Below are 14,194 nucleotides of genomic sequence, written 5' to 3'. Positions count from 1 at the left end.
TTATAGAATTAGTGCAAGCAAAGAAGAGAGTAGTTAGAGGAGAGGCGGCGTTGAAGCCCTAAGGTTAAAATAGAGTAAGTAGTCTAAGCAAATGATAAAGCGCCCCTCTTCTAAAGCCCCAATGTATGTATTTTGTAGGTTAAAACAACCGCCATCTCCGTGGATAATAAATGTGCACGAAGCACACTTAACAAGAAAGTAACAACTATATAAGGTAATATTACTATGCTTAATAAGGGGTGTGTGTCTCATCAACAGGAAAATTATCTCAACTCTTCCACCTGAAGAAATAAATAAAATTAAAGAAAATCTTTAAATTTTCCAGAAAAAAATAATTCAAGGATTGATTCTGTTAAAAATATTAATATTTCTTTCAATAGCCGAGACACATTTCTGTGCTATAAAAGTAAAAAATTTGACAAAAAAAAAGTTCTTTCAACAGAATCAACCCCTTCTATTGAGACTTACTTGTATGAGAAAGATCTCCCTCCTCATTTTATATATCCTCCTTAAAGAATCCGTGTGGTATCCATTTACTGTGGAACAGCATTGGCCCCAGTAGGAATAATGCCACCTCCGCCACGAATTCCACTCACAATGTGACCCTGTCCAGCACGAATTGGCTTAGCTGGAAAAGGTTAAATGAAATTGAAATTTCAGCAAAGCTTAAAATTTTATATTTTATTTTCAATTTGTTTGAAAGTATTTCTAAAGACATTTTTTATGGAAAAATAAATAAAATCAACAAAAACTCACCAATTTGTGCCTGAGGACCACGCCGAGCGAGATTCTTCTGTCGCACTGCCTCCTTAATGCGATCCACCTCATATTGGTACCGTTTACGATCGCGCATTGCACCTTCCTTTGCCTCCTTGAGCGCCGTCTCGAGGGCTTTGACGCGCTCCATCGTTGTCCTGAGTCGCTTCTCCAATTTGGGCAGTTCACAGCGCAAATCTGCATTATCGCGCACCAACTGCTTGTGCACCTTTGTCAGTTGCTCTAAATTATTCTCCAAGAATGAAATCTTCTGCTTCTGTGCCAATGACCCGCCATCATCTTCATTGTCTTCGGATGTGATTGACTTTTTGATTCGTGCCTTTATGAAGGAAAGAAACATTTTTTATTGATCTTAAAATTTAGCCAAAAAGAATATTTATTCACCTGAAGATCCTGCACGAAGAGCTTGCGTAAATTATGAAGGGTCTGAAGTTCCTTTGAGACAGTATCTTCCAATCCCTTGAGATCTTTCCTTGCTTGCTCACGACGTTCATTCGTCAAGCTGTATAAATTCCCAAAAAAAAGATAATTACAGAATTATTTCAATCTTTCTTACAAAAAATTCAACTTAATGCAAATTATTTTAGATAATTTGTGAATAATTACAATTTTTTAGAGGGCTTTTCTTGCTGTTTAGTCCATTTCTTTCATCCACACACTTAACAAACAAACAAAACTTGTTGCAAATCTTAAGGAAAAAAATATCATGAAAACCGCGACAGAGACCATCGAGAGCACAAAAATTATAATTTGAGAACATGTGTTGAGATTCTTTCATTTGTTATATTTACATTTGATTTAACATCATCTATACATGATTATGTTGATATTTAATTTATGCTTCTTTTGTTCTTACAATTAATTCAGAAACTCTTTCATTTTGTTTTTTAAATTTATATTTTACAATTTGCATTTGAGAACATTGATGGGGAGAAAAATGTTGGGTCTATTTTATCTTTTATTTACACACAATCGTCGCAATTTTTTTTATCAAAAGCTGATGAATAAAATGAAATAAATAGCACAACTACAATAAAATCTCTTTACTTTTCCTCCTTCCCTCGATCAAGGTAAATTTTTTTTACGTATCACATTCAAGAGTTAATAGAGCGGAACTCATAAAAAATTGAAAACTAATTGCAAACCTGACTCTATGATCATTAACTTTTTTTTTGCTCCTTTCAAGCAACTTTTTTTTTTCATTTTGCCTTCCAGAAGTTTAAGCAGCATTGCTTTTTATTTAATACATTGAATTTCTTTTGTTGTTGTTACTTTACTATAAAATACTCAAGAGGCTTCTTAATTACTTTATTTTTTGTAGAATTTATATTGTCCAAGGAAATTTAATTATTCTTTGTTGAAAATCGTGAAGCAATCCAATAGGTAAATTACTCAACAGCAGCATTCTCTTAAATTTCAAACCAAGATATTTTTGCAAAGTTCAAAAATAATGGTGAAATAATTAACCAAGAAGAAGACTTTTTTTAATGTAAAAATAAAAAAAATATTTTCAACACAAAAGATATAAAATTCATTCTACAAACTTTTCTTCTTTGCCAGGTAACGCAGAAATAATGATAAATAAGAAAGAATTTTGTATTTCAACAAATAAAAAAAAAAAAAAAATTCAACTAAACACATACAAACAATGAAAGGAGATAAAACTAAAAGAAAAACAAAAATCAACGTAATGGAACCAAAGATCAAAATTTTGTTTCTTTCAACGTAACAAAATGAAATGATCGCGATTCCCTGGCAAAAGAACTCAACATCCTTTCATTTCTTTTCTCTCAATACATGTTCTCGTTATTTTTTTTTTTATAGTCTCTTCGCTTTTCGCAATATTTTCTTTTCTCTTTATTGTGCATTATGTCTCATATTTATATATTACTCACAGCAAATATATAAACCAGACAAAAAAAGATTTACATACAGAGCACAAATTCATTCATTTTTTTTGACATGGATTAAACAGCAGATTTTTTTGTTAAATCATTGGCAATTATTCATTTTTTTATGGAATTGATCTCACATAAAAATTCATTTTATTTGAATGAAATAGCGATCATTTTTTTAGAACAAAACAGAAAGAGTTAATACAAAAAGAAAAGAAGGAAGGAAAAAGGAAAACTTTGAACAATATATAGGTAAGAAGCATGCAAAGAAAAAAAAATAAAATAAAGGCGTAGTTTGAGAAAAAGAATACTGATTTGGAGGATTCTTTTAGTAACAATATAATAATAATAAATTACATATTTTGGTGGTACGATAAGTATGACAAAATTTTGTGCGGAATCTTCAAATTTCTTTTATTCTTTGAAAAAGAATTGACAGATTCTAAAGGTCTAAAAAATTAGTACAGATGTATCATAAGTTTAGCCAAGACACACGTTGCAATATTGCAGGAATTTTTTTTTTTCGGTGGTACTTTTTCAATATTAGTCAAGATTAAATTCACTTCAGATTCCTTAAATTTTAGGTCTAGTTTTTTTTTAGCGCAGACGGAAATGCTTGGATCCTCCAACAAAAACGCTTTTCATTAGAAAATTTTTATCTGTTGTGAGGTCTTATCGGTGTTATGTTCTGTGATAGATTTAATGGTATGTGTCTCGGCTTTTTATGAAATTTTTAGCTATGAATCATTTTTTTTTACAAAATTGAAAAATTCTATTAATTAGAACTCTTTATAAACTAATGAAGTTTAGAATAATCGAAACATTGACGCGAATTTTACACGATACGATTTCTATTAAAACTCATTGCCTTTCTTATCGTACCACCTCCATATGTACACAAAATCAGTGCTAAGCATGAAAAAACATCCAGGATTTTTCCACTAGAATTTTCACTACAAATAAATCAAAACTACACGACACAAAATTTAAAATAAACTCTTCCTAATCAAAAAAAATCCTTTTGTTTTTCATGCCCAACTCTGCAAAAGCTCTCAAATAAATCATGATTATCATTTTTTTCTTTTATAACTATAAATTCTTATATCAAAAATATATAGTCACCACTACCAATTATTTCTTTCTCTATTCACACAAATACTTTTCATTTATTTTTTAAATATTAAATCACGATATATTTTGACTATACAATTTTCATCTTTGACTCGAATATATCACAATAATTTGCAATAAATATTTGCTTAACAGTTGCAAAATAAAAAAAGAGTAGGTAAAAAATATGCATTGCTCGAGAGATTAAAAGCAAATTTATATTAAAATAAAAGCACTCGGAATGGCTTTTTTTAGCGAGATTAACTTAGACGACAATAATGTACTGAGGACACCGATGCGTTAGAATGACCATTGTGAGGGAAATGAGAAGATGCAGATGCAGCGTTGGGATTGTAAATGGGAAGTATTCGAGAATTGTCGTTAGAATCCTCTTTGTGTACGTTCCCGCACGGTCAGAGTACCCCACCAAGCAATTCTTCTTTGCCACACTTCTCATCACGACTGTTTCTGCATCATCATCACTCATTATTGTCTCCTTTTCATCCTCAATGCAAATTTGTCGAGAATTGAGGATATTTTTGTGATATTTACTAAGGAATTTCTCATCTTTAACACTCATTGAATCATGATGGAAATTATTCAGCAAATTATTGTAACGTCGCGTTGGTGATGTTGTTGGTGAATTAATTTGATTATTGCATTTCATGGGACTCATTAGTGGGGCATCTTTACTTCTATTCCTATGTAATTTTGCAATTTTCTTTGATACTGACATGAGCTCCTGCAGCTTATTGGACTTGTCCGCTTCCTCCTGCTTCAGCTTCTCATAGTCCGATGACATTTGCTGGTGAGCAAGTGTTAATTTTTGGTTCAAACTGCAAAGAAAGATGAATTGAAAATTAGACGAATAATGTTATTAAAATTCATTAAATTTTTTTTTCTTGTCAACTTACTCCTTAAGTTCATTGATAGCCTCTTGTTTCTCTGAGATCTCATCCCGCAGCGTGGCCACTTGCGTTGTATGTGCATCCCGCAGTTGATCCATTTGCTTATCAAATGCCGATCGCAATTGCTCAGCCCGTTGCTTCTCTTCCGCACTCACAGCCGACACCTGTTCGGCTGCCTTCAGTTTCGCACACTCCTCACGCAGCGAATCAATATTCTCCTCAAGTGTCCTCTTCTTATTCTCCGCCTCACGCATTGACTCCTGCAGTGACTTCATACGTGCCTCATGTTGAGAAATAAGGAGACGACATTCCGCCAATTCCTTCTCATACTCCGACACCTTCTTGTTCGAATCCATCGTCTGCGTTTCGAGATTCTGACAGCGCTGTGCCAAATTCTTCGCCTCACTCTTCATCTTACTTATGTACAGACGTGCCACTGTGAATTCCTCCTCAACCTTCCCCGCTGACGTGTCAGCATTGAGCTTGAGATCGGCTGTACTATCCGTACATAGGGCCTGTCCAACTTCCGATAGATCACGCAGAAGATTCGACAGTATCTCATTGTAGCGTTTCTTCTGATGTGCCGACATATCACGCAATTGCTGTAAATCCGTTGAGGTAGTATTGAGGAGTGCCTGCTTCTGCACCAATTCCTCATTGATGTTATCAATCTCCTTGTTCTTCGTCTCAATCTCCTGGCTCTTTTGATCGTAGTTCACAGCAAGCTCCTCGAGTGCCTGAAGGACCTCCTTCACCTCCTCCTTTGCACTCTCATTCTCCTGCTGTATACGCGCCATTTCCGTTTGAAGATTCTCAAAATCACGCCGTGAATTGGCAATGAGCTCCTCCTGATCCATTATTTGCTCCTTCAACTTCTCCACATACTGCGAATGCTGATTAATCTCCTCATCCTTATCATCGAGTTGCTGATACAGACGCTCGCGTTCACTCTCAAAGCGTGCACGCTCATCGGCACTGATTGATCCCACCATGGTCAAGCCACTTGGTGTTGCTGGGACAGGGGCTGTTGGTACTTCTGGTTCAGTCACCTCAACATTCGGTGTACTAGCCTCCATTGGATCCTGCAGGTTGATTTGCTCATCCGCCGATACGGTCTCACCGGCACGCCATCTCGCCAATTCTGCCTCCAATTTCTCCACTTTCCCCTTTAGACGCCCAACCTTCTCCTTCTCACGCTCATACCGTCTCTTCCACTCCTCCGCTGTGAGCTCCTCATTGACACACACCACATTCTTGACAGTTTTAGCACTGAAATTTTATTACAAAAAATTTATTATCCCTTCAAATTAATAAAAAAAAATAAAAGAAAAGACTTACCGCTTTCCAAATTCGAGTGTTGACTTCGTCTCGGATTCGTTGAAACTTGCGGGAGAGCAGCAGATGACAATGGTTGTTCTAGCATTGCCACCAAGTGATTCCTGCAGAATTCTCGTTAATTTGGAATCACGATACGGAATGTGGGTTTTATTGCCATCAGCAAGGGCTGATATAACATTACCAAGTGCCGAAAGTGATTTATTAATATTCTTCGCTTCATCCAGCACCGTACCCTCAGCTCCAGTCTTTGACACCTTCTCGGACCCAGCCAAATCCACCAGATACAGCTTACCCGATAACTTTTTCTGATTCTCCAAATTCTCTTGTTTCACATTTATAAGGAATACTGAATGTGATCTCGATGAATGCTCATTCATATTAGTTACAGCAATATGCCGATTTGCCTTTCCCTCCTCAATCACCTCAAAGACATCCTCGGGACTGGATACAAAGCGCTCCGTGGCACCCTTAACGTAAGGCACACGATTCTTATCTTCATGCACACTCAAATTCACTTTTGATATATCCAGTAGATCCCGAATTTTGTCCATGTAGATCTCATAGTAGCTGACCTTTATGTGAAACTCCAAATTCACCTCCATCGTGTAAATATGATTAAAGATGTCATTCACAATACGTGGAATTATACCTTGTTTCATTGAATCCCCTGTGGGAATTGCCAAAAAAATAAATTAATTTAATAATTTATTTATTATATAGCAAATCTATCAACTAAAAGCTTTTCTTCTTTTAAGCTAGAAAGCTAATTAATTAAGCTAGAAAAAAAATCTCTCAAGAAGCTTAAGAACATCTCTAAAATATCCCAACTTTGCAAAATGACCGTAAGAGGCGCTAAAAACACGAAATTCATTAATTCATTCAACAATGAATATCTCAAAAACGGATTGATCGATTTTTGTGGAATTTTAACAAATTATAGCTGGAGTTAGGACCTTTCCAAAACTTATCCAAAATCAAAAATCTATTGAGCTCTTCCTTTAATATGACCTTTCAAATATTTCTAAGGATATATCCTTGAAACTTACTCCATCTTTTAATATTATTTAAATTTATTTCACAATTTTATTTTATTGAAACAAAGCTCCCGTAAGCTTGTTCAGCTTACCAGATCAATTTGTAAATTAAATTACAAAAGCCCACAAATTGATGAATAAATTTTCCAAGTGATCAACATTGAGCCTCATGAATTTACCAGCTGAATACCAGCAGGTTTCACCTACTGAAATTCCCTCGTGTATGCCCGCGCGCTATTCAATAAAATGCAATAATATGGCGATGAAAACAGAAATTTAAGACTTTGTGTGTTGGAGAGCAAGTCAATCATGCGCTCAATCAAGCGAGAAGTTCAATTTGAAAAAAAAAATCAATGCGGATTGTTTTCCGCAGCAAGTGAAGTCACAGATAGATAAATAAACTTTGAAAATTTATAGAGAAGAAGATGATGATGAATGGAGAACTTTTTTCTACTTATTATCTCATCAAATTAATTGAAAATCTTTTTCAAAAAGTCAGATAATTATGGAAAAATTTATGATTTCAAGAGAATATTTAAGGTCTAACCTAAACTGAAGGATTCATTAGGAATGATCCACCATTCTCTAAAACTTTTCAATTGATTCTCTGCTTTTTTTCTGGCAAAAGACTTATCAATATTGATTCATCAAATAAGAATATTCATTGTAGAAAATTTCCAATTTGGAAGCAAATTGGAAATACTATTTCATTGTCTTCTCTCACTTACCTATAACACCTTCCATTGTATGTGTCTTGCCAGAAGATGTTTGTCCGTACGCAAAAATGGTACCATTGTATCCAGCCAAGACATCAGAGACGATTGATTTTGCCGCCTCATTGTACACCTTCTCTTGCGATGCATTCGGCTTGAACACCTTATCGAACAGGTAGACTTTGCCCTGTTTTTTAGCAAGAAAGGCAAAACAAAAAATAAGTGAGGAAAGGAAAAATCAATTGGAGTGCATCAACCCTTCTATGTGTGTCCACCTCAAGTTGAATTTAATGGGTATAAACTATTTAGTTTTCTTTCTCTTTGCCATCACATACTATTGGTTTCAATTTCCCCAACCGCCATCAGGGCGGAAAGTCATTATCCTTGAAGGATTTTTATTAGGCCATTCATGGATGGTTTTTATCATTCTGTGGAGTAAATTTCTCACGATACTGCGCACTGAGGAGCAATGAAGAAGTTTTTGTGGAGCAAAAGAGAGAAAGAGAGTAAAGAGACATCCAAAATGTTTTGTGTATACTACATATAGTTGAAACGAAAATTCTAGGAAATTCTACGTAACGTACATTTTATGCTAGAATGGTCATGCGTATGATGTCATGTTGGGAAGCACATCAACAAAACACAATATATCTTTATTTTACACAATAATAATTCATCGACAGACTATTATTACATTACTATATTCCAACTTAATTTTTTGTTTTAATTAATTAAATTCCTTTCACGTCATACAATAAAAAAATATTTTTTGATTTATAATTTCAAAGAGGCCAAACCGTTAGTCTGTCTTTGTGGAACATTTTATATAACAATATTTCTTTGAATTTCAATTCCAATTGATGGGTTCTCACTCATAACATTTCTTGCATTTCTTACCTCCCCGCGTGCATTGATTTTTCATTTTCGTCACCATCCCCCAATCCCAATTCGTGCGCACATAAATATAAATTTGTACACGTACAACAACAAAATAAGGACATATTGAGGTGAAAGAGTGGTTCACGCCACACCAAAAAATATCAAGAGATCCTCTCGCAACTAAATGCAAAACTATTCCATGTCACACAATGCAACTAACTGATGGATATTTTTAGCCTTAACCCTCGTAATGTTAAGTGTGTGCCATCATTCTTCAATGTACAACAAACATATACCATCTAACCCATTTAGCATGTTCTCAATAACGGAATTTAACACTCTTTTTTTTAGAAGTTGAGAAAGCAAAACATTACTTTTGCATTAAAAGCCTTATAAGAAATAGAAAAATAAATTTCAATAGTGGTGAAGACTTAATTGGATCACAAAACAATAAATATAAATCATTTCAACACTTTTTCTAGACTTTAGACTTTCAGAGGAATTTCCTGTAAAAGTATCTTAAAGAATTTTCTTAGGATTTACTCTTCTCCTCTCATTTCCAGTGATTCATTTTGCATTACACTTCTCCCAAAAAAAAAGGAAAAAAAATTTATTCTATTTCCGTATCGAAAAGAAGAAGAAAAAATTGTATCATATGAGATTCCATTACGAATAATTCTCTAGTGTGCGAGTTTAATTCACCAGAAATACATCGACCGCATAGTTTAAATTGTAATTGTGGCATTTTTTCAGGTGAATGCTCCCAAACAATCGGGCTAATGTGCCTTCAAAAACTTTACTGCAGGCATTGAAAATTTATGTTTCTATGATGAAAAAGTAATTTTTATTAGATAAAAATGAGGAAACGCAAAAAACATTGAAGGAAACGACAGTTTAACACCTTTTGCTTATTAGAAAAAAATAAGTTTAAAGCTTTAAAGGCAAAGAAACTTTGGTTTTATTTGATTAAATCCTCTGATTTAAATATTCTGTAAATGAAAGAAGAACTTTTGCCTAAGATTGCTTCAGGAAGAGTAAGTATAAAGCCACGGAATTTAATGATTCCTATAAGAAAACACCTTTCGTAAGCTCTTCATTGCACTTCCTATTCAAATAAACATCACCAAGTAGAACAAAAACAATTGAAGATTTAACCACAAAACACCATGGAAAGAATACAAGAAAATTTTACCTACATTTTCTCACGCTAAAAGAACATTAAATTAATCTTGCACTGGAACAAGTAAACAATCTCCAGTGTTAGCAACTCTTGTCCGATACTCATAAGATATTTTTTGTGTGTCAAAAGATGTATCAGTCATGGAATCTTAATTACTTTCAGTAATGATTATTTTCCTGTCTATTTTTTTTATCTATCAGCCAAGCAACAAGAAATAATGTCAAAAAAAAACGTGATTTGATGTTCTTGTTTTTTATTGAGAAGGATTATTTCGATAAAAAAAAGGTGTAGAAGTTTTTTTTGTTGTATTTTGGTAAGAAAAAAATCAATTATGTTTTGCATATCTCTATGTTTCGCTTCTTACAAGGTCTTATCGACGATTAGGTGCTTTAAAAAAGAAAACGATGAGTAGACTATTTTGATGCTCTATTTTTGGTGAAGTGATGAAAGTTTATCTTAAACTTGATGACCTAATCTCAATTTCTTCGCACTAAAGACTGATTAGTTCATTAAGAAAACAAGCTACAAAGGCTTGTGTCACGCAGAGATGGAAGTGTGCAGATATTTTGACATGTTTTTGCTCTTTAAGAAGCAATTTAAAATTTATATAATCCCTTAATTGGAATAATTATTGTAAAGCTTCCTGACTTGTGCTAAGCTTGCAAAAGTATTGACCTTTCACAACTTTTATTGAGAATGAAATTTGAGAGAATAAGTTCAGAGAAATGCAATTAGATACAATTTATCAAGTTAAGAGAAATATTTACAACAAATAACGTATTCAATGAAATATTTATTCCTTTCAACGTGATTCTTATCACATATGGAGGATTTTTGATTGGAGCATGCTCCAGGACAAACTAAATGTTTTTCTTGATATCGTATTGGCTTTCCCTCAAAATGGCGCACGCGGGTGGGGAAACTCTCCCCCTACACCATATTTTCCTCTCTGTGCAAGGAAATGGAGCAAAATAAAATGCATTTTGTTTTTCATTTTGTATGCAGCAATACCTCGGACAATGTGCATTAATTTCTTTCAGCTCTATCGATGAATTATTTTCTTTTGTTGCAATAAATTGCTTTCCCTTTTTTCGCATAAAAAAAAAACACGACAAATATTACTTTCTAGCACCATACCTCTAGACGAGGATTTGGTATGGATTCAAAGTTGCACTCACAGCAGCGAAATAAGGAGAGGGAGATTTTATTCTCTCTCTGTGTGTTTTTTGAGGCAACATATTACAACAATTTCTTCATGGTCAATTGTTGCAGAGAGTACAACCGTAAAAATGAAAGTTAACCAATTGTGGTTGAACAGAGTAAATTAAGAAGAAGGAATAACAGTAAAGTGCGGTGTTTTCTGCACATGGCACTCATTTGAGGACGACACAGCAGAATTCTCGTGGGCTATGCCCCGCGGGGTGGATGGGCGCTATTCCGTGGCGGTACAGTGGGGATCCGTAGTAAATATTTAATCGGTTCTGTTCCGGAATGTTTACTACGGGCCAAAATCTAAACTGATGGATAAATATCCAAAATATTTATGCAGGCCTCTTCTGTAAGATCAACAAAGTGATCTTAGGTACAAAAATATTATTTATTTAGCTAAATAATATTAAAAAAGCGCTAAAATTGAAATTGAGGGGTGGCTCGTAGTAAACATCTCGGAAACAGTGCACAAAAAAGGTAATTATTGACATTTTCCTCTGAATTAACTCACTGTGGCCCCTTCCTAGACTTCCTTAGAAGTTTCTTTTTATCACAAAACTAAACTTTAAGGCAATTTTCACAACAATTTTAATAAATTTTGTAGTGGATCAAATTGATCACAAAAAGCCAAGTCAAACTTCATTTTGGAAATCCGATCAGCTGACAAATCGTTTCGATATATTCCGAAGCATCCCGATGAATTCCGAAGTATCGATATATCGAATACGTCTTCCCAGCAGAGGAAAAAAAATCTTTTGATCAGTAAATTCTGCATTTGTCAGAAGAATATTCTTTTTTGGTCAGGAGAACTTGTCTCTTTTTTTAATGAAATTATTAATAAAAAATTTTTGAAAAAGTTAGGTATCATCAAAATGCAGATGGTGCTATGCAGGAAAATCATGTCAAGAAAAAATGATCATGACATTTTTTCCTGACATTTTTTTTCATTCCCTCTGACTTCCACTAATATATTTCCCTATCTTTCGTCTTTCTCTGACGCATGGTGACGACATTTTCATCATTTCATGCCTTCTCTCTCGGACTTAGGAATTTCGGATCTTTTGTCCGAGCTGAACATTTTTTTCTCTTTTCTGTGCACTCCACATGTTTTTCCATTTCGTGTTATTTTTTCAGTATTTGGGAATATTTTTCACACTTTTACTGGCACCGAGATCACTTTAGCAAAGCTTACTTTCACTTTTCCATTGAAAAATATTCCCAAATACTGAGAAAATAACACGAAACGGAAAAAAACATTTTGAGTGCACAGAAAAGAATGTTAGAAAAAATGTTCATCTCGGCGAAGATTAGAAGAAAAGATCCGAAATTCATAAGTCCGAGCGAGAAGGCATGAAATAATGAAAATGTCGGAAGCATACGTCAGAGAAAGACGAAAGATAGGGAAATACATTAGTGGGAGTGAGAGGAAATGACAAAAAAAGGTCAGGAAAAAATGTCATGATAATTTTTTTTTCACATGAGATTCGTGAATAGGACCATAGAGGACCATAAAAATATTTTTTTTTTAAAACTAGAGCGCCATATAATTTGAGGTTAAAAATGTGAAAAATGAGAATTTAAAACTTTCTCCTATAATACACCCACAATTTTCTTTATTCAGTAGTAAATAAGAATTTTAAGCGACTTTATTACGAATATTCTTGAAAAATTGCTCCTTCATACTCTATTATCAGAAAATGTCTCAAAATTTTATAAAAAAAACATTTTTTGAAAAAATTTACAATATTTATAAATAGGTAATTTTTCCCCATATATCGATTTTTAGGTTCAATATATCGAAATCGCAAACTATCGTTTCTTGCAATGTTTAAAGCGGATCAGTGGTCACACAATGTTTACTTCGAGCCAACCGAGCTCGGTTTCAATTATGTTTACTACGGGCCATATTTACTTCGAGCCATGTTTATTACGGATCCCCACTGTATTTGATGATATTTCCACGAAAACGAGATGGTGTAAAAATCACAGGCAAATCGCGAAGCAGTAAAAATTCTCCTAGCTAGACTCTATGTATGGTCAGAGTTTCGCTAACTTGTGGTACTTGTGATTCGTTTTTTTGTAGACTGATCAATTTTGTTTGTTGTGGCTCGTTGTTTGATATAACAATATATAAAAAAAACATCCCTAATTTATTATGGAAATTATGGTCTGATTGGATCAGAGGTAATCTCAAGCGTAAAATAATTGCCCCCGCGTTATGTACGCCGACAGCCCTCCTCTACTGTTTGTTTTTAATGAATGCACAAATATTTTTTTTTAATTTTTTGCATACAATTTTTAAAAAATCCTACTAGAAAGTGAATCGATCTTACTTTAAAATTGATTAAAATTATCCTTAGGATGTTAAAAAAAAATAGTTTTATTGTGAAGCCTTCTTAGCATTTTTCTGTTTATTGATGTTTGTTTTTTTTTACAGCGAAAAAAAAATTTAAAAGGCTTTTAAATGGATTTTTTCCTAACAAAATAATTCTTATAAGAAAACAATAGCAGTGATTTCTTGGCAAAGGCAATCGGGTTTTTGCGTGCGATGATTCATCGGGTGGCTGGGTCGCGTTTTGCCAACTTGCAGGCGTCTTCCACACACCCGGACAAATCATCACCCACACACACTGTCCGGGAGCATCGTGGCCCCCTTTTTTTCACCTCCCCAAATACATGCCAAATGATGGTACTTACACCAATCGATATGCAATTTTCTTCATTGCTGCTGGGGAATTTGACGATGAACTTTGAGCCAGCTTTTTCCTCGCTGTCGTTCAATGGTCGGAACCTGCACACCACCTTTATTGAGTCTTCCGCAGGAATTTCGCGCTCCGTACCCGTCATTCCGGTCGCGTTTCACGTTCAATCACACTTGGGATAATAAATAAAGCAAATTTACACTAATTTTTGAGAGCTAATACCCGCACATCAAGGCCCTTTTTGCACACAACACTAGAAACTTTCCGGGACGAATTCACTCTGCCATTTTTTCTCATCTGTCAAGTCACCACAGAGAAAATGCCCCCACGATGAAAATGAATTGAGTTCGACCCTGGTGTGTGTTTACACAAATCACCGCTATGTGAGTTTATGGGGAATGAGGGCACTACTATCAACTAAGATGATCGTGTATTTATGTGAAATGCAA

General features: G+C 34.3%; 1 protein-coding gene across 1 annotated transcript; it reads right to left on the bottom strand.

Moving 5' to 3' along the window:
- Window positions 1–106: 106 nt before the first annotated feature.
- LOC129788960 (kinesin heavy chain) lies at window positions 107–14,100 on the bottom strand. The gene is made up of 9 exons (XM_055825479.1): window positions 13,741–14,100; window positions 7,791–7,962; window positions 6,029–6,695; window positions 4,697–5,959; window positions 4,517–4,618; window positions 1,162–1,279; window positions 757–1,096; window positions 469–628; window positions 107–281 (listed from the first exon to the last, which is right to left on the bottom strand). Exons 1-8 carry the CDS (start codon window positions 13,888–13,890, stop codon window positions 534–536), a joined length of 2,907 nt encoding a protein of 968 aa, XP_055681454.1. The 5' UTR covers window positions 13,891–14,100; the 3' UTR covers window positions 107–281; window positions 469–533.
- Window positions 14,101–14,194: the final 94 nt, after the last annotated feature.

The sequence above is a fragment of the Lutzomyia longipalpis genome, chromosome 2 (genome assembly GCF_024334085.1).
Source record: "Lutzomyia longipalpis isolate SR_M1_2022 chromosome 2, ASM2433408v1".
In the NCBI taxonomy this organism is placed as follows: domain Eukaryota; kingdom Metazoa; phylum Arthropoda; class Insecta; order Diptera; family Psychodidae; genus Lutzomyia; species Lutzomyia longipalpis.
Note: the sequence above shows the minus strand (reverse complement) of the source record. Positions and strands in the feature narration are given on the sequence as shown.

Coding starts and splice junctions, on each gene's coding strand:
- LOC129788960 (XM_055825479.1), bottom strand. CDS start 13,890: ATGACGGGTACGGAGCGCGAAATTCCTGCGGAAGACTCAATAAAGGTG. Junction 4,619..4,696: donor GCTATCAATGAACTTAAGGA/GTAAGTTGACAA, acceptor CTTTCTTTGCAG/TTTGAACCAAAAATTAACAC. Junction 1,097..1,161: donor TCTTCGTGCAGGATCTTCAG/GTGAATAAATAT, acceptor TCCTTCATAAAG/GCACGAATCAAAAAGTCAAT.